The sequence below is a fragment of the Strix aluco genome, chromosome 17, assembly GCF_031877795.1.
Source record: "Strix aluco isolate bStrAlu1 chromosome 17, bStrAlu1.hap1, whole genome shotgun sequence".
Classification (NCBI taxonomy): Eukaryota; Metazoa; Chordata; class Aves; order Strigiformes; family Strigidae; genus Strix; species Strix aluco.
Window position 1 is genome coordinate 500,049 of NC_133947.1, and position 15,759 is coordinate 515,807.

General features: G+C 69.7%; 3 protein-coding genes across 5 annotated transcripts; 2 read left to right on the plus strand and 1 right to left on the minus strand.

The window, feature by feature from the left end:
- The first annotated feature begins 2,113 nt into the window (after positions 1-2,113).
- PLTP (phospholipid transfer protein) lies at positions 2,114-6,382 on the plus strand. Its single transcript, XM_074843046.1, has 16 exons — positions 2,114-2,240; positions 2,950-3,065; positions 3,232-3,331; positions 3,416-3,544; positions 3,683-3,838; positions 4,006-4,069; positions 4,203-4,266; positions 4,383-4,474; positions 4,605-4,781; positions 4,905-4,964; positions 5,066-5,227; positions 5,372-5,439; positions 5,519-5,561; positions 5,708-5,771; positions 5,862-5,938; positions 6,044-6,382. Exons 2-16 carry the CDS (start codon positions 2,957-2,959, stop codon positions 6,182-6,184), a joined length of 1,506 nt encoding a protein of 501 aa, XP_074699147.1. The 5' UTR covers positions 2,114-2,240; positions 2,950-2,956; the 3' UTR covers positions 6,185-6,382.
- Positions 6,383-6,677: 295 nt separating this feature from the next.
- Positions 6,678-13,172, minus strand: CTSA (cathepsin A). 2 transcript variants are annotated; one of them, XM_074843047.1, is made up of 15 exons: positions 12,992-13,172; positions 10,283-10,440; positions 10,085-10,196; positions 9,930-9,980; positions 9,690-9,776; positions 9,456-9,611; positions 9,102-9,193; positions 8,750-8,834; positions 8,525-8,616; positions 8,248-8,326; positions 7,994-8,142; positions 7,836-7,911; positions 7,652-7,741; positions 7,449-7,550; positions 6,678-7,336 (listed from the first exon to the last, which is right to left on the minus strand). In XM_074843047.1, exons 1-15 carry the CDS (start codon positions 13,067-13,069, stop codon positions 7,253-7,255), a joined length of 1,491 nt encoding a protein of 496 aa, XP_074699148.1. In that variant the 5' UTR covers positions 13,070-13,172; the 3' UTR covers positions 6,678-7,252. The 2 variants fall into 2 exon arrangements, with proteins under 2 accessions (XP_074699148.1, XP_074699149.1); XM_074843048.1 differs by lacking the exon at positions 12,992-13,172 and adding an exon at positions 12,560-12,875.
- NEURL2 (neuralized E3 ubiquitin protein ligase 2) lies at positions 10,832-14,264 on the plus strand. Of its 2 annotated transcripts, none has more exons than XM_074843049.1 (2): positions 10,832-12,012; positions 13,976-14,264. In XM_074843049.1, the coding sequence occupies exons 1-2, from the start codon at positions 11,333-11,335 to the stop codon at positions 14,244-14,246; spliced, it is 951 nt and encodes a 316-aa protein (XP_074699150.1). In that variant the 5' UTR covers positions 10,832-11,332; the 3' UTR covers positions 14,247-14,264. The 2 variants fall into 2 exon arrangements, with proteins under 2 accessions (XP_074699150.1, XP_074699151.1); XM_074843050.1 differs by having other exon boundaries at positions 10,841-12,008.
- Positions 14,265-15,759: the final 1,495 nt, after the last annotated feature.

Below are 15,759 nucleotides of genomic sequence, written 5' to 3' on the forward strand. Positions count from 1 at the left end.
CCCGCCCGCCCGCCGCGGGCGGTTCCCGTCACGGGCGGGGCGAGGCCGCAGGCGGGCGCCACCAAAGGGCCTTTGAAGCGCGGCGGCGCCGGGGCGGAGGGGGCGGCCGGGCCCAGGGCGGGGGCAGCGCCTTGATGTGCCGGCGGCCCCGCGGGGTGCCCGCAGCGGGGCTGCCGCCGCCCGGCGGGGCCCAGCGGCCGCTCCCGGCCGACGCCTCGGCCCGCGGGCCGGCCCCTGGCAGCCGGCTGTCCGTGCGCCTGCTGACAGGATCCCTCTGGGGTCCCTCCGTACACGTCCCTTTAGTTGTGAACGTGGCCCCGGGGTCAGGTTTCGGGCGGGCGGTGGCCGTGTGCGGGGGGACGGTTGTGCAGGCGGGCGCCCGGCCGTGCCCCGCACCCGCTGGGTGCTTTGCAGTGGAGCTGGGTGCTGGGCACAGGCGGGCGGCCGCGCCCCTCCGCCGGCCCTGGCGAACCGCTCCCTCGCCCTGAGCTGCGGCACGGCTGCCATCCCGCGTGGCCCGCTGGGGTGCTGCCCGGCCACGCTCCCCGGTGTGGCTGGAGCCGGCCGCAGGGTCCACCTCGCGGTTTCCCCTGTGCCCACCATCGTCCCGGTGCCCCGGGCCACGCGCTCGCCGGGGCAGACGTGTCCCTGCTGCCCGCGGCACGGGGGCCCTGCGGGAGAGCGTGGCGCTGGCGGGGCGGCGGGAGCGGTCTGCGTCCAGCGCTGCGCGGGGAGGGAGGACACGGCGGTTACGGGGTCCTGCCTTCTGCCGGGCTGGGCCGCTTCTTGAAGGGGCTGCAGGAGCCTCCGCTCTCCCCTCACAGCCGGGGAGGGCTGCAACCCTGGCCCCTGGTCGCAGCCGCCCCTCTCCTGCCGCAGGCCCCTCACTGGGCAGCCGGTGCTGGCTCATGGCTGTCACCCCTGGCCACAGGGCCCCTTCCCACCCTTTGCCTCTGGAGCGTCCTCACTGCCCGGCTCTCCGCAGGGTTTTCTGTCTTCCTGAGCAGTGGCCTGGCCTGCTCGCTCTCCCAGATGTCGTGTCCTCTGCTCTGAGAGCAGCGGGGTCAGTGTAATGAGTTAATGCTGGCAAAGCAGTTCTGGAGGGATAAGTGCTGTGTAAGCACTAAGTCTCCCAAGTCTCCCTGCGTTCGGCGCACGAGCCCCGCACAGCCCGGCTCTGCTGCCCTGCAGCACAGATAATCGCCCGGGGCACAAAGTGCTGGCTCAGACCAACCCCCAGTTGCGTGGCCTGGGGGGGAGAGAGGACTCTGCAGAGGGAGAGCACGAAGCTGTCCCTCCATCCTTGGCGTGAGGAGGCTCAAGCGACCAAAGGGGGTGGTAGGGGCAGCTGCCCCAGGCAGGGACTTGGGGGCCTGGGGGGGAACCCCCGGCCTGGGGAGCTGCCCGTCCTCTCTGTGATGGGCGCTTGCAGGGACAGGATGGGGCAGGGTGGCAGCGTGGCTGCTGCTGGGACCACAGTGGCAGTGCCCCTCACGATGCTACGAGCCCCGGTGCCTGCCAGGCTGCTGGCAACAAGCTGGGCAAGTCCAGGCAGAGGCACATCCCGCAGAGCCCAAACTGCCTGGTTCGGGCCAGGGGCCTGGGCAGTGGCTGTTGGAGCAGCGCTGAGGAGCTGGCAGCCTCAGCAGCTTCTCTGCCTGGGGCTCACGTCACAGATGGGCACGAGCTGGGGCCACGGGGCCTGTGTGGGGCTTGGCCCTGGCTCAGACCCCACCAGGCAGGGCCGGAGCTGGCAGAGGGCAGCTGGGGGGGCTTGGCACCGGCGGAGGCTTTGTAATGCAGACTTGGGGGGAGCTGCCCCACCATGACGAACCCCTCAGACCCTGCTGGTGAGCGTGCCCCTCGCAGGGCCGAGCGCTGACAGGGAGGTCCGGGGACGTGGCGCATGGCCACGCGTGCAGGACACACGGGGAGCTGCGTTTGCGGAGGGGGAGGAAGGCTGCCTGCTCAGCCCGCAGCCGGGGCGTCTCAGCGACCCGCAGACTCTGCCTGTGCTGGCGGGCAGCCGGGGCTCAGCGTGTGGGGGACCTTCATCCTCCCCATCCCGCTGTCTCCTCCCAGCTGTGGGCTCACAAGGAGTGGCAGCTGGTGGGATATATAAAGGCAGGGGAACCTCAGCCGGCTCAGAAGAAACTCCTGGAGCTACTGGTGTTCTCCTTCCCTCCCTCCCTTCACGTGATTCAGCTTCCCCACAACAGGGGAGCCGAGGACAAGCCTCTGTAAGTACCCGAACTGGCCGGCATTGTGCAGGCGAACCCCGGCTCCGCGCATGGCCTCAGGGAAGGATGGCGGCTCTGGGTCCCGGGCAGGAGGGTCCCCCGTCCTCGCCGAGAAGTGGGGGGAAAATGGTGTGGGGGGAGCCCTGGACCATCTGGCAGTCTGGCAGGGAGCTCTGCCTGTTGCTGCTGGGTGGGGAGGGTCCAGCTCCCTCACAGCCCCGCGGGTGGGCAGGCAGCACGTCTCCGTGGGGCGGGGGGCTGCCCGGGGGGGCTGGGGGGCAGCCCCACAGGAGAGCGCTCCCTGCTCTGCGGGGTGCTGGGGCTCGCGCCTCGCCGGGCCGTTTTGGGAGCCGGGTGCGCTCAGGGCAGGGTGGGACGCTGCTGGGGCCGGCAGAAGCTGAGGGGAGTGAGAGTTCCCAGGAGACGTGGGACCCTGAGGGCCCCACAGGCCCCGTGCGGGGGGTGCTTGTGTGCAGCACCCTCGGGTGGGGGCTGTGCCGCTCGTGGGCTGCAGGCGATGGGGACCTGGGCGGCATCAGGGGGTTTTGGGGTGTGGGGAGCAGCAGAGCTGTGGGCTGTTCCTCAGGGCCCTCCCCTGCCCCGGGGCTGTGAGCAGTTTGGGCAGCAGCCGCCGCCCTCCCAGGGTGGCCGAGGGTCCCCCGTGAGCCCCTCCGGGCCAGCCCCTGCTGACCCCGCTCTCTGCCTCCAGGTGCGAGATGGCTGCCGGCAGCTGCCTCCTCCTCCTCCTCCTGCCCTGGCTGGTCACCTCCTCGCACAGCCCACCCGGCTGCAAGATCCGGATTACCTCCAAGGGGCTGGACCTGGGTAAGGGGCCGGGCGGGACCCTGCTCCCGGGGCCTGGGTAAGAGGCAGGTTGGGACGCTGCTCCTGGGTAAGGCTGTGGGCTGGGACTCTGCCTGTGCTGCCCGCACGTGGGGGGATGCTGCCGGGAGGGCGGCTGGGGCCAGCCCAGGGTCGCTTTGCTTTGCAGTGAAGCAGGAGGGGCTGCGCTTCGTGGAGCAGGAGCTGCAGAACATCACAGTGTCGGACCTGCACGGGAAGGAGGGGCAGTTCCACTACAACATCAGCCAGTGAGTGCTGCTGCCCCGCTCCCCGCGCGCGTGGCTCCCTGCGTCCATCCGTCTGTCCGACCCTCTCTGTCCCCTCCCCTGCAGGGTCAAGGTGATGGACCTGCAGCTGGCGTTTTCTGACCTGCATTTCCAGCCTCAGCAGCATCTCGTCTTCAACATCAGCAATGCCTCCATCAGCCTGCGTTTCCGGAGGCAGCTGCTCTACTGGTTCTTGTGAGCTGCCTCCCGCTGCCCCGGGCCCCAGCCTACCCTCCGCTGGGCCACGGCCACTGCTCGGCTGGATGCTGTGGGTGCCCTGCCCTGCGGCTGTAGGAGCTGCGTGCTCCTCTCATCCTCTTTCCCCACTTCCAGCTACGACATCGGGTCCATCAATGCCTCTGCGGATGGTGTCCACATCCACACGGTGCTGCAGCTGGCCAAGGACGAGGCCGGGCGCCTGAAGATCTCCAACATCACCTGCAACGCCTCCATCGCCAGAATGCACGCAGGCTTCTCGGGCACGCTCAGGTACCCCCGGCCCCACCGCCGAGCCCCAGCCCTCCACCAGGCCACATCTGCCCATCCACGGCTCCCTGACCCTGCTTTCTGCACCTGTGGGCCCTCGGGGGTGGAGGGACAGAGCTGGGGCCGCAGGGGAAGGCAGGCAGCCACGGAGCGGCTGTTGTGTCCTACAGGAAGGTCTACGAGTTCCTGAGCACCTTCATCGTCACTGGGATGCGCTTCCTCCTCAGCCAGCAGGTACAGCTGAGCGTGGGCAGTTGGGGGACCTGGGGGAGCCCAGCCTTGCCCTGGCCCACAGCAGGAGCTGGGTCTGGGTCCTCACCTGGACCCGGGAGTGGTTCCCCTCCTCACCCAGCCCCTTGCCTTTCAGATCTGCCCCTCCCTGGAGCACGCCAGCCTGGTGCTGCTGAACTCCGTGCTGGACACGGTGCCAGGTGAGTGGTGCCTGGGGGAAGGGGCCAGACCCTGCTCAGCGTGGGGAGGGCAGAGCTGGGCAGCGATGGGCCGGACAGCCCCCGGCGTGGTCATGGCCACACACCTTCCCTGGCAGTGAGGAACTACGTGGATGAACACATCGGGATTGACTACTCCCTCCTGCGGGACCCGGCCATCTCCGCGGACACCCTCGACCTAGACTTCAAGGTGAGCTCCAGCTCCAGCCCTGCCAACCCTCCCGCCATCCCTGGGGGGGCGGCCGTGCCGGCTGGGCCCCACGGGGCGAGCAGGGCGAGCTGCGCTACAGCTGCAGAAACGGGTCCCGCTCTTGGCCCAGGGCGTGTTCTTCCCCCGCACGACGGAGAACCAGGAGCTGGAGAACCACGCGGTGGAGCCGGTGATCAAGGAGACCGAGCGCATGGTCTACGTCGCCTTCTCCGAGTACTTCTTCGACTCGGCCATGCACGCATACTTCCAGGCGGGCGTGCTGGCCATAGAGCTCGAGGGGGAGAAGGTGAGCGGGGGCTGCTGCCAGGCGGGAGGGACGGAGGGCAGAGGAGGTGCCATTGAGGGAGCAGCTCTGCTGGGATCAACAGCAACCGCTCGCTTACCCTCGGGTGGTTTCTCCTCCCTGCAGGTGCCCAAGGACCTGGAGGTTTTGCTGAGAGCCACCTTCTTTGGGACCATCTTCATGCTGGTGAGAGGAGCAGCGAGGGGGGGATGGGAGCCCCGGGGGAGCCCCTGGGGCAGAGCGTGGCCCTGCCCGGCTCCGGCCTCCGGCTCACCCGCCCTCCTCAGAGCCCAGCCGTGGACGCGCCCCTGCGGCTGGTGCTGCAGGTGTCGGCTCCCCCGCGCTGCATCATCAAACCCTCGGGCACCTCCGTCTCCGTCTCTGCCTTCCTCAACATCTCGCTGGTGCCGCCGGGCCGCCCCGCTGTCCAGCTCTCCAGCGTGGCCATGGTGAGGGGGGGCTGCGCGGGGAGCAGCGTTTCCCACCCCACGCGGGAAGGCGCTGGTGTCCCCGGAGCTGGAGCAGCCCGGCCGGGCCAGCTGCCCGCCACGGCGGGCACAGCCGGGCTGCGCCTCAGCCCTCGCTCTCCCTAGGAAACCAAGCTGAGCGCCAGGGTGTTTCTGCAGGGGAAGGCGCTGCGCGTGCAGCTGGACCTGCGACGGTACGGCCCGCGGTGGGGGGGCTGGGGGGCAGGTCCCCCCCTCCGCGCTCCGCTCACGGCCACTTCCTCCCCTCCGCAGGTTTCGTATCTACTCCAAGCAGTCTGCGCTGGAGTCGCTAGCGGTGAGCGGCCCCGTGCCAGCCCGGGGGGGGTCCGGCCTCCCCTGCCAGCCCCCAGCCATGGCTCGGGGGGGACTGTGCAGTGCAGGACCCCCCTTTAGCCCGCCCGGTGCTGGTGCCGCTGTGCTCACCCCAGCTCCTCTCCCCAGCTGTTCTCACTCCAGGGCCCACTGAAGACGCTGCTGCAGCTGACGATCATGCCCCTCATTAACGGTAGGATCACGGTCCTCATCACCAGCAGAATCATGCCCCTCATTAACGGTGGGCACCGCCGGGCTTCACTGCCTCTCTCCCTCCCCGCAGAGCGCACTAAAAAGGGGGTGCAGATCCCGCTGCCGGAGGGCATGGACTTCACCAGGGAGGTGGTCACCAACCATGCGGTATGTGGCGGGACAGGGACAGGCCCCGGGGGCACAGGGACTGTGTCCTGCTGGGGTGCAGCCACCCCCGCCTTGCGCTGACCCTCCTCCTCCTCTTCCTCGCAGGGATTCCTGACGGTGGGAGCTGATCTCCACTTCTCCAAGGGGCTGCGGGAGGTGATTGAGAAATACCGCCCGGGCCCTACAGCCCCTGCCTACCCCAGCCCGTGGCCCGCTGAGCCCAGCGCAGACCCCCACCCGCTCTAGCTCTTCTCCTCGCCCGCTCCTTCACCTCGCACCGAGGGCAGATCCCGGGCTGGACCCGCAGACTGGAGGTAGGAAGCAGCTTCCCCGGTGCGTCCTGCAGCGCCCGTGCCCTGGGGGGTAGCAGCAAGGCGGAGACGGCCGCTCTGGGAAGCCCTGCTGCGCCCCTTCTCCTTACACAAATAAACCGCTCGACGCCAACCCGCGTGGCCTCGTTGCTTGGAGGCTGGAACCACACGGGACTGCACATGGGGAGGGGGGGGAAGGAGGCGACAGGCCCTCGGGAGGCAGCTGCGGCTCAGAGCTGCTGCTCTTCCCAGCTCAACGGGGCTGTTCCCAGGCCCTGGGGACGCCCCGCAGCAAGGGGGCTGCAGGCCCTGGCTCCCCAGCACCACGCGTGGGCACTCGCCTCCACTGGATCCTGGGCGCATGGTGGGAAACAAAGGGGGGGGAGAGCGGAGTGGTGGGGGGAGCTGGGCAATGAGGGGCAGAACCGCCTTGTTCAGAGAGTTTATTGCGAGTTCCCAGGCAGTGAGGGGCGGCGGGGTTGTCTTTGTCTCCACGGTGAAGCCTCCTTCGCCGGGATTGGACAGGGGAGCAGCGGGAAGGGGGCGGGAAGCCCCTGGAGCAGCACCCCGCTACCCGCAGCCCCCCCGAGAGCCGCGCTTTCCTCCCGGGGGGCAGCCGCCGCGGGCCCTGCCCAGGCTGCATGTGTGTGGGGGCCACGGGGGAGTGGTGGGGCCCATTCCCTGCCCAGAGGGAAGCAGCTGCCGCCCCGGACAGCGAGGGGGCGAGACAAGAAGCCACAAGCGAGGAGACAGCTGTGGTGGGGGCACAACGCCTCACCCAGCAAGGGGGGAGCCCCCGGGGCTCCCCGTCCCCCCCCACTGCTGCCGTGTGCCACGTCCAGCCGGCTGCCGTCCCGCGGGCTGGGGGGAGCCCCCCCGGCCGCAGGGTGACCCGTTTCATGGTGCTGGAGCCGGGGCACAGCCGAGCGGCGGTGAGGAGGGGCTGCGCGGGAGGAGCCGGGCACGAGGGCAGCTGGGGCGCCCGGTGCTGCCCCCCCAGCTCCTAATAGGGCTCGTTCTTAATGAAGTGGCTGAACATGGTGAAGGCGGCGAGCGGCCGGTCCGTGGGCACCATGTGCCCGGCTCCCTGCAGACAACGGGGGTGGCGGGTCAGGGCTGGCTGTGGAGCTGCCCAGCACCGCGGCACCGCTGTCCGGCGCGCCCGCCCACGGCTGGCAGCCCCGGCCCCACGGCCCTACCTTGACAGTGAGGAAGGCGATGTTGGTGAACTCCTTCACGAAACCCCCGATCTGGTTCTCGCCTCCTTCGGTGTAGAGCCAGGGCCGGCGAGCAACCTGCACCTGGGACCGGCACAGCGCCCTCAGTGCTGCGCTCCCGCCGCGGCCAGCCCCAGCACGTGGCTGGTGGCCATCCTGGCCCAGGCCCTGCGCTGCCCATTTACCTTCTGGCACAGGGAGTCCACGAACCACTGGTCCCCGAGGAAGTTGCAGGCCATGTCAACGTCCCCGTTGTACACCAGGATCCGATATTTCTGCAGAGCAGACGCAGCGTGAGCGTTTCGCGGGGCAGGAGGCCGGTTTGGCCGAGCCGGTCCCAGGGCCTGGGGGGCTCCCCCCAACACGCACCGTGGCCCCGAGCAGCTTCAGGTACTGGTCGTTCATCTGCATGAACAGGCGCTTGTAGCCGCGGTTGACCTCGAAGCTGCGGAGGAAGCGCTGGTGTCAGGCGGGCGCTGGCGGCCGCCCCCGGCCCCGACCGTCCCCCACGGCCGCAGCTCGCTCACCTGCACACCTGCCACTCGGCGGCAGCGGGGGAGATGTGGAGAGCTCTCCGCACCCCCGGGGAGTTCAGGTACATGCTCAGGGCTGTGGAGTTGGTGCAGGGAGGGTCCATCCGGACCCTCTTCCGAGCTACCGGCATCCGGAGCAGGTTCTGGGGGAGAATTGGGAGAGTCCCTGCCACAGCAGCACCCAGTGCCGCCGCTCCCTGCCTGCGGGCAGCGCCGAGGACACTCGCGGCCCAGCAGCCCGGGCTCACCTGCCGCCAGGAGAACCTCAGCGGCATCCGGATGAAGGAGTTGCCCAGGTCGTGCGTGACGAGATATTCACCATCGTACCTGCAGCCGGAGCGAGCGCGGGGATGGGCTGAAAGCGCTGGAGGAACAAGGGCTCGGGGCCCTCCCTGGGGGGGTCCTCGGCAGCGGCCAGACACAGCCCCCCCGTTCCAGTGGGAGCCACGTCCCTCCGCCAGCCAGGACCCTGCGCCCCAGCGCAGCCGCTGCCCCGAGACCCCTTTTCCCCGGGGCCACTCTCACCTCAGGCTCCCAGGGACGCCACCATCACACGGTGCGTAGAGGTTGTAGATGTTGAGGCCGGACTCCTCTACGATCTGAATCATCTCCTCCATCTGCAATGAGCCGCAGGAAGGGTTTGGGACTCAGCAGGACACTCGAGGGGCCATGGGCCCATCCGGAGGCAGGCGGGCGCTGCTCGCAGACAGCGGTGCTGGGCACGTGCTCGGGGGCTCCATCACCCCTCACCTTGAGCGTGCAGTTCAGGTTGGAGCTGTCGTGGAAGTTGCACTTGCCCTGGGAGCAGCAGAAGGCCTGCAAGTCCTTCCACAGCCTGTGGGCAGGGACGGAGGACTTGGACCACGCAGCCCAGACAGCGACACCGGCACAAAGCCGGCAGCCGTGGCCCAGCACCCCACAAACAAATGCACCCACAGGAGCTGCCCCGGGTGAGGGGCCACCTCCACAGCCCAGCTGCTGGCCCATGTCAGGCTGGGATCTCCCCTCATCCCACACGCCACGGACCCCCACCCCGGGCCGTGCCCCCGTCCTGCTCGCACAGGGACGGCGCGTCTGGCGGCAGCGCTCCCCCTCCTCTTACTCGGTCCCCAGCAGCCCGTGGTAGTAGGCGAAGTAAACCAGGGAGTTGTCGTTGATCTCGTAGGATGAGAGGCCGTTTCCCACAGCGATTCCCTGCGAGGCAAGAAGAAAAACAGCTCTGTTGTAACGCAGCTCCCCACCGGGCAGCGGCAGGAAGCAGATGTGGCGCTGTTTACTCTGCAGCAGGAACAGGAAGGGTCGGGGGCGCCTGAGAACGCTCCCCTCGTCCCGCGGCACGGACGGACACGTCTGCCGGCAGCCGCTGCCAGCAGAGGATGAAAGGCCCCAGGGCCAGACCCGCCCTGTGGCCCGTCACCCCCCGGCACCACGCCGAGCCCCCCGCCCGGCCACGCACCTTCAGGTTGAGGCTGGGGTCCTGCATCACCCACTCGGCCAGCGTGGGGATGTAGATCCCCCCGTAGCTCTCCCCAGTGAGGAAGAGATCGTTCTTGGAGTACTCGGGGAAGAGCCGGAGGAAATCCTTCAGCGCCAGATAGTTGTTGTGAGCGACCTGTGGGCAGGAGGGGCCCGGGGGTCAGGCAGTGAGGCAGGAGGAGGCGGGTCCCCCCCAGCAGCCTGGGTCACTCGCCTCGGTGTCATTTGTGGCGTATTTCTTGTCCTCGGAGTACGAGAAGCCGACACCAGCGGGAGACTCCAGGTAGAGCACGTTGGCAATCTGGGGGGACGGCAGAGGAGCTGGAGATCAGGGGAGACCCCCCCATCCCATCCCATCCCGGCTCGGCGAGGCGGGGGGCTGCGCTCTGCGGAGAGGGAGGGCAAGAGGAACCCTGAGCCAGTTCCCCGGGGCCGTGGGGGGCCGCGCCCGTACCTTGTTCCAGGCGTAGTCGTTGTACTTCAGCGTGACGCCGTCGGGCTGGATCTGAGGAAGCAGAAGGCAGCGACCGGTGGGCACGGCCGGGCTGGCCCCAGCGGGACGGCTCATGCCCTGCGACCCCGAGCCCCGGGGCGGCTGCGGCTACTGACCAGGAAGGGGCCGTGCTCCTTCAGGAAACCCTCCATGGAGCTGCAGCCGGGGCCGCCGTTCAGCCACAGCACCAAGGGGCTGCTCTGGGGGTTGCTCTGGGCCTCCACAAACCTGCGGACACACGGCCGTCAGGGCCCGGCAGCCGCTCGAGCCCCCTCCCGGCCCCGGTCCCCCCTCGCGGCCCCGGCCCCACCTACCAGTAGTGCAGGTGCTTGCCCGGCCCGGCGCACAGGTAGCCCGAGAAGTGCCGGAAGGCGGGCTGCTTGCCCAGCCCGGGCAGGAAGGTCACTTCGTGGCCCGTCGGGGCGGCCCAGCCCAGCCCCAGCAGCATCGCGCACAGCAGCACCAGCCCCATCTGCGGGGGGGAGCGGGAGGGGAGGTCGGGGCGCTGCCGGCCTGGAACGACCGCAAACGCCGCGGCTGCCCCGGGGCCGGCCCCGCGCCCCGCTCCCCCGGGGCCGGTCCCGCCCGGTGTCCCCCCCCGGCTCCGCTCCCCCGGGGCCGGTTCCCGCCCGGTGTCCCCCCCCCCGGCTCCGCTCCCCCGGGGCCGGTCCCGCCCGGTGTCCCCCCCCCGGCTCCGCTCCCCCGGGGCCGGTCCCGCCCGGTGTCCCCCCCCCGGCTCCGCTCCCCCGGGGCCGGTCCCGCCCGGTGTCCCCCCCCCCCCCCCCCCCCCGGCTGACCCCAGCCGCTCCCGGCGCGGCTCTCGCAGGCGCCGACCCCGGCGGGCACATGACACCCGCCCATATGACCGCGGTGATCACGTGAGTGGGGCGGGGCCTGGCGGCGGCCAATCAGCACCCCGGGGGCGGCCGGACCCTGCCCCGCTCCCGAGGCCGCACGTGGGAGCGGCTCCGGCCCCGCGACTCGCGGGGGGGGCGGGGGGGGTGTCCCGGGGGGAGCACAGGCCCGGGGTGGGGGGGCGGGGGAGCCGGCCCGGGGGGAGCCCTCAGCCCCCACGGCAGCGAGGGGGGACGGGGGGTCGGTGCCCGATGGGCACAGCCAGGCACTGCCAGGGACCACCGGGCACCACCGGGCACCGATGGGCACCGCCAGGCAGCACCGCGCACGGTTCGGCTGCCGGGCACCGCCGGGCACCGCCAGGGGCCGCTGGGCACCGCCAGGCCGGTTGGGGTCCCCTCCCGCCCCCGCCGCGGCACTAGGACCCCTCCGAGCCGTCCCTGCCCCGCGGGGCTGTCACCGCCTCGCAGCAGCTGGGACGGGGACGGTTAAAAATAGCCGCGGCGGCGATGGCTGCCCGGTGCCGCTTCGCCGCGCGCTTCCACCACGTCCACGGCGCCAACGTCCGGCTGGACGCCTCGCGCACGCGGGCCACGCGCGTGGAGAGCTTCGCCAACGGGCTCTGCTTCAGCCAGGAGCCGCTGGCGCCCGGGCAGATCTTCCTGGTGGAGATCGAGGAGAAGGAGCTGGGCTGGTGCGGGCACCTGCGCGTGGGGCTGACGGCCCACGACCCCCAGAGCCTGGAGGTGGTGCCCGAGTACTCGCTGCCGGACCTGGTCAACATGGGGGACACCTGGGTGTTCGCCATCACGCGGAGCCACAACCGCGTCACAGTGGACGGGGAGGAGGCGCCGGCGTGGAGCCCCCCCGGGGATCCCTTCCTGCTGATCGAGCGGGTGCGGATCCCCCGCGACACGCTGGTGGGGCGCAGCCGGCCCGGGCGCTACAGCCACATCCTGGACGACCTCTACAAGATGAACGTGCTGCCCGCCACCGCCCGGCGCAGCCGCATCGGCGTGCTGTACGCCCCGCAGCCCGACGGCACCGCCGACATGCACATCGTCATCAACGGCGAGGACATGGGGCCCAGCGCCAGGCGCCTGCCCGCCGCCCGCCCGCTCTACGCCGTCGTCGACGTCTTTGCCTCCACCAAGAGCGTCCGGGTCATCCCGGTGGAATACGGCTGTAGGTACCCGTCCCCTCCCTGGGGCACGTTCTGCACGGGCCAGGAGCCGGGGGGGGCTCCGGCAGGGTCACCCCAAAGTCCCCAACGGTGGGAGTGTCAGCGCATGCCACGGGCAGAGGGACACGGGGCAGCGGGCACAGGAGAGCCCTGGCGGAGCGCGGGCGAGACCCCCTGGGCAGCGTCTGCTGAAAGCTCTGCCGGGGGGGGCCGGGGAGAGCCCAGCCTGGACACCCCTCGCAAACGGAGCGATGGCAGGGGGTGTTCTGGGCTGCCCCAGAGCAGGGGCTGCGGGACGGCGGAGCTGAGCCCCCCTGGCAGTGCCACACTCGGCCCTGGCCAGAGGGACACCCCTGACCGGAGCTGCTTCCTGGGGGCTGGGGAGCCCCTGCCCACCCCCGCCGTGCCCACCCCCGCCCCGCGGCAGCCCGGAGCCACAGCAACGTCCTGCCCGGGCATCAAAACATCCGGCTGCGCCCGCCGCCCACCCCGTGCCCGGCCACGAGGCGCCCCGGGCAGACACCCCGTGATGCCGTCGGCGATTGGGCCATACCCGGCATCCCTCAGCCGGCTGGGGAGGGGCTGGGAAAGCTGGTGCTGGTCACTGAGGAGTCAGGCTAATTAGTGTTAATTAGCAGCATACTGGAAAAATCAGCAGATGCTGATTAGGTGAGGGACGGGAGAGCTGGCGCCTGGGTGCCAGCTGCCCCTGGCCACCCCCCGCTTCTCGCTGGTGCAAAGTTCAGCTGCTTCTGTTTCAAGGCTAAAATCTGGGATTTCCAAGGATCTGGGAAATTCAAGGCTGAAATCCGGGGTTCTCCCTGCCAGCTGCCGCGAGCCACATTATCCAAGCAGGGAGGTTAAACATGCCCGGCCGCTGCAACCCCCCGCCCCGGGACTGCGCGTCAGGAGGCCACTGAGCCCCTTGGAGGGCCCAGCCCCGACCCCGGCTGCTCGCGAGGGACTCGCGTGGGGAAGCACGTACCTCGAGGAGAGCTGCCCCCCTCCCCGCCGTGGGTCCCCACGAGCGCTGCGGCTGGCACGGGCACTGCCACGGAGGCATAATCTGGGTTCCTCCCCTCCACCAAGATTTCAGCAGCTCCGGTTTCTGCAACACTTCCGCAGGGCTTAAAAATCCACCTCAGTGTGGTTCCGTCCCCAGCCGGGGTCTGGCTGGTGAAGTGAAACCCAGGAGCGAGCGGCTGAGCAACATGTGACGCGGTGCCGGAGAGGCCGAGGTGCAGATAAGCACCGTGGCCACCCAAGAACGGCACGAGGCCGGGAGCCAGCTGGGCCCGGCGTGGCTGGGCTCTGCTCTGCCTGGCACCGGCCCCCCAGCCGGAGAGGCGAAACGACCGGGTCTGAGCGCGATGCCCTGGGCTGCTCTCCTCAGGTTTGGCTCTCGGAGGCTGCAGATGAACCGAGGCCCACGGGCTGCGCCGGAGTCTGGGCCGCAGCTAATTGCACCAGCGCTGCCGGGCCACACAGGGCTCGGGCAAGAGGAATCCCCCAGGGCGCGTGTCACAGGAGCGGGAACAGGGCAGAGCCCGCGCACGGCCACGGGAACGGCTCACGAGAGGGTGGCCTCAAAGGCATCATGGGAGCCGTCCCCGCAGCCCCGGCCTGGAGCGGACCAAGGGAGTGGGATGAAAGGAAAGCGCAGCATGGGGATGTGAGACCCTGGAGAGCTGCTCAGCAGCCCCCAGAGAAAACAAAGGCAAACCAGCCACGGTAACGCACAGCTCGGGCACTGCCCGCCCGCCTGCCTCCAAGTAACGGGGGGAGGTTCACTGCCCGCGGCCCCGCGCTGGCACCAGCTCTCCCGTGCAGCCGGGGCAGACGGTGCCTGCTCCTGCTGCAGAGCAAGCCCCAAAACACAGACCCTCGGGGCCCGTCTCCCCCAGAGCCCTCTGCTCTCAGCCTCGCCGGCGACTCGGCAGCTCAGTGGCTTCTTTCTGTTCTCCCCCAGTTCCCTCCCTGCAGACGCTCTGCCGGCTCGTCATCCAGAAGCACATCGTCCACCGCCTGGCCATCGACGGCCTGGACCTGCCCCCGCCGCTGAAGAGCTTCTGCCAACACGAGTGAGGCATCAGGGTGCTGCCCCAGCCACCCCCCGTGCCGACAGCCCCACCGGCGGGTGGGATCCCTGCCCCCGGCTGCCCCCTCGCCACGACAGCGTGAGCAGCGTGGTGGCGGGACCCCCCTCGGCGCAGGTGGCTGCAGGTCAGAGCGAGCAATAAAGCACTTCCAGCCAACAAGCGAGCGCGCTGCGGGGGTGCCGGCCCACGGAGCAGCAAGCGTTGGTTCCCGCGTGGCGAGGGGCCCGCAGCGGGAGGCTGGTGGGGCTGGGCTGGGCCCCGCAGCCCCCACAGAGCCCCACGGCACAAGGCTTCGACAGGAGCCTGGAGCCAGGCCCGTCCTTGACAGGGCACGGCCAGTGCTGGGGGCTGGCGTGCTGCCCGGCTGCTGTCTGGGGGAAGAAGCTGCGGCTTTGGGTTTTTTTTAGTCACCGGCTGAAGGGACTTTCTTCCCCTTCCACATCAGGGCGTTGGTGGGGGTTCTTCAGGGGAGCTGCCTTCCAGTGCAGTGGGAAAAGCCCTGCCAAAGGAGGGCTTGGGGGGCTGGGACCTCCCCTGCGCTCCAGCAGCCTCCCCCGCCCCCCCCCCGGGCAAGCCTGCGAGCACGGCCGTCACCCCCACTGGGCTCGGGACCCCTCGGTGGCCCCGGAGCGAAGCCGGGACCGCCCAGGTGGATCAGAGCACAGGCTGGGCCGGGTGGAGCGTGGGAGGGCACAGCCTGACGCTCACTTACAGCCGGGTACTTGTCCTGGCCAGGCAGTTTCACTCTTGGGAAAGATGTTTACCCCGAGCCAGGGATGAGTTATTTCCTGTGCTCCCCACGGAGAGGGGGACAGGGTGGAGGGAAACCCGCAGTGCCCAGGGAGCAGCCGCTGCTCAGGCACGTGCCTGTGGCCACTGAGCTGGTCATGGTGACCCGGCGCAGGGTCTGGCTGCGGAGGGGACCCCAGCGCTTCCCGGCTTCAGGAGCCGGCCCTGGGCCTTCCTCCAGCCCCCTCATCCTCCAGCCGGGGGGACAGCAGCTGGTGTTCCCACAGTGCCTGGGCCGGGAGGGGAGGCAGGGTCGGAGCTGCACACAGCAAGAGGCAGAGGGAAGAGCCCTCCAAAAATTGGAGGGTGCCCACATGCTCAGGAAGAGAGATGGGGAGGGGGCCGGTGGGCAAGAACCTTCCGGGCCTCTCCTACAGCACGGCCAAGGGGCGAGACAAGCAGCTCTGAGTTTAACACTACACTGTATTTACTCAGAAAGATTCGATAGTATCAGATAACGTTACAAAACACTCCGTCAAGAGGAAATCCCCAACCGTGCCACAGTCCTACTCCCGCAACGGGCCAGTTTTACTTCAACCGAAGCGCTAACCAAGGAAGCACCGACTGGGAAAACACCAGCCCTGACTGCACCAGAGCGATGGGGTGGGGTCTCCGACGCACCCCGCCACGTTCCAGCATGACTGGCTGCAGCGAGGGGGCTGAGGAGCTCACCCAGCACCAGAGCAAGGCCCGAGGGCCACAGCTTGTTTGCTCTTCTGGGTTATTTGTCCTCCCCCACCCCACGTGTTCAAAGCCTTTGCTCTCCACCTCACCACAGCTTTGTTTGCACTGCTGTGACCCCCAGCACAGCAGCTGTTGACAAGGGAGGGCGGGTTCCCCTTTCTGAGGAATTGAGGGCAGCTGC

Bases quoted from the DNA above. Each gene is read 5' to 3' on its own strand.
- PLTP (XM_074843046.1), top strand. From the start codon at position 2,957: ATGGCTGCCGGCAGCTGCCTCCTCCTCCTCCTCCTGCCCTGGCTGGTC. The intron at 4,070-4,202 runs GTACAGCTGAGC...CTTGCCTTTCAG, and splicing joins GCTTCCTCCTCAGCCAGCAG to ATCTGCCCCTCCCTGGAGCA. The intron at 4,475-4,604 runs GTGAGCTCCAGC...CTCTTGGCCCAG, and splicing joins CCCTCGACCTAGACTTCAAG to GGCGTGTTCTTCCCCCGCAC.
- NEURL2 (XM_074843049.1), top strand. From the start codon at position 11,333: ATGGCTGCCCGGTGCCGCTTCGCCGCGCGCTTCCACCACGTCCACGGC. The intron at 12,013-13,975 runs GTACCCGTCCCC...GTTCTCCCCCAG, and splicing joins CCGGTGGAATACGGCTGTAG to TTCCCTCCCTGCAGACGCTC.
- CTSA (XM_074843047.1), bottom strand. From the start codon at position 13,069: ATGCCTCCGTGGCAGTGCCCGTGCCAGCCGCAGCGCTCGTGGGGACCC. The intron at 10,441-12,991 runs GTACGTGCTTCC...TCCCCCCCGCAG, and splicing joins GGGGGGCAGCTCTCCTCGAG to ATGGGGCTGGTGCTGCTGTG. The intron at 9,612-9,689 runs GCGAGTGACCCA...TCCTGCCCACAG, and splicing joins ACGCCACAAATGACACCGAG to GTCGCTCACAACAACTATCT.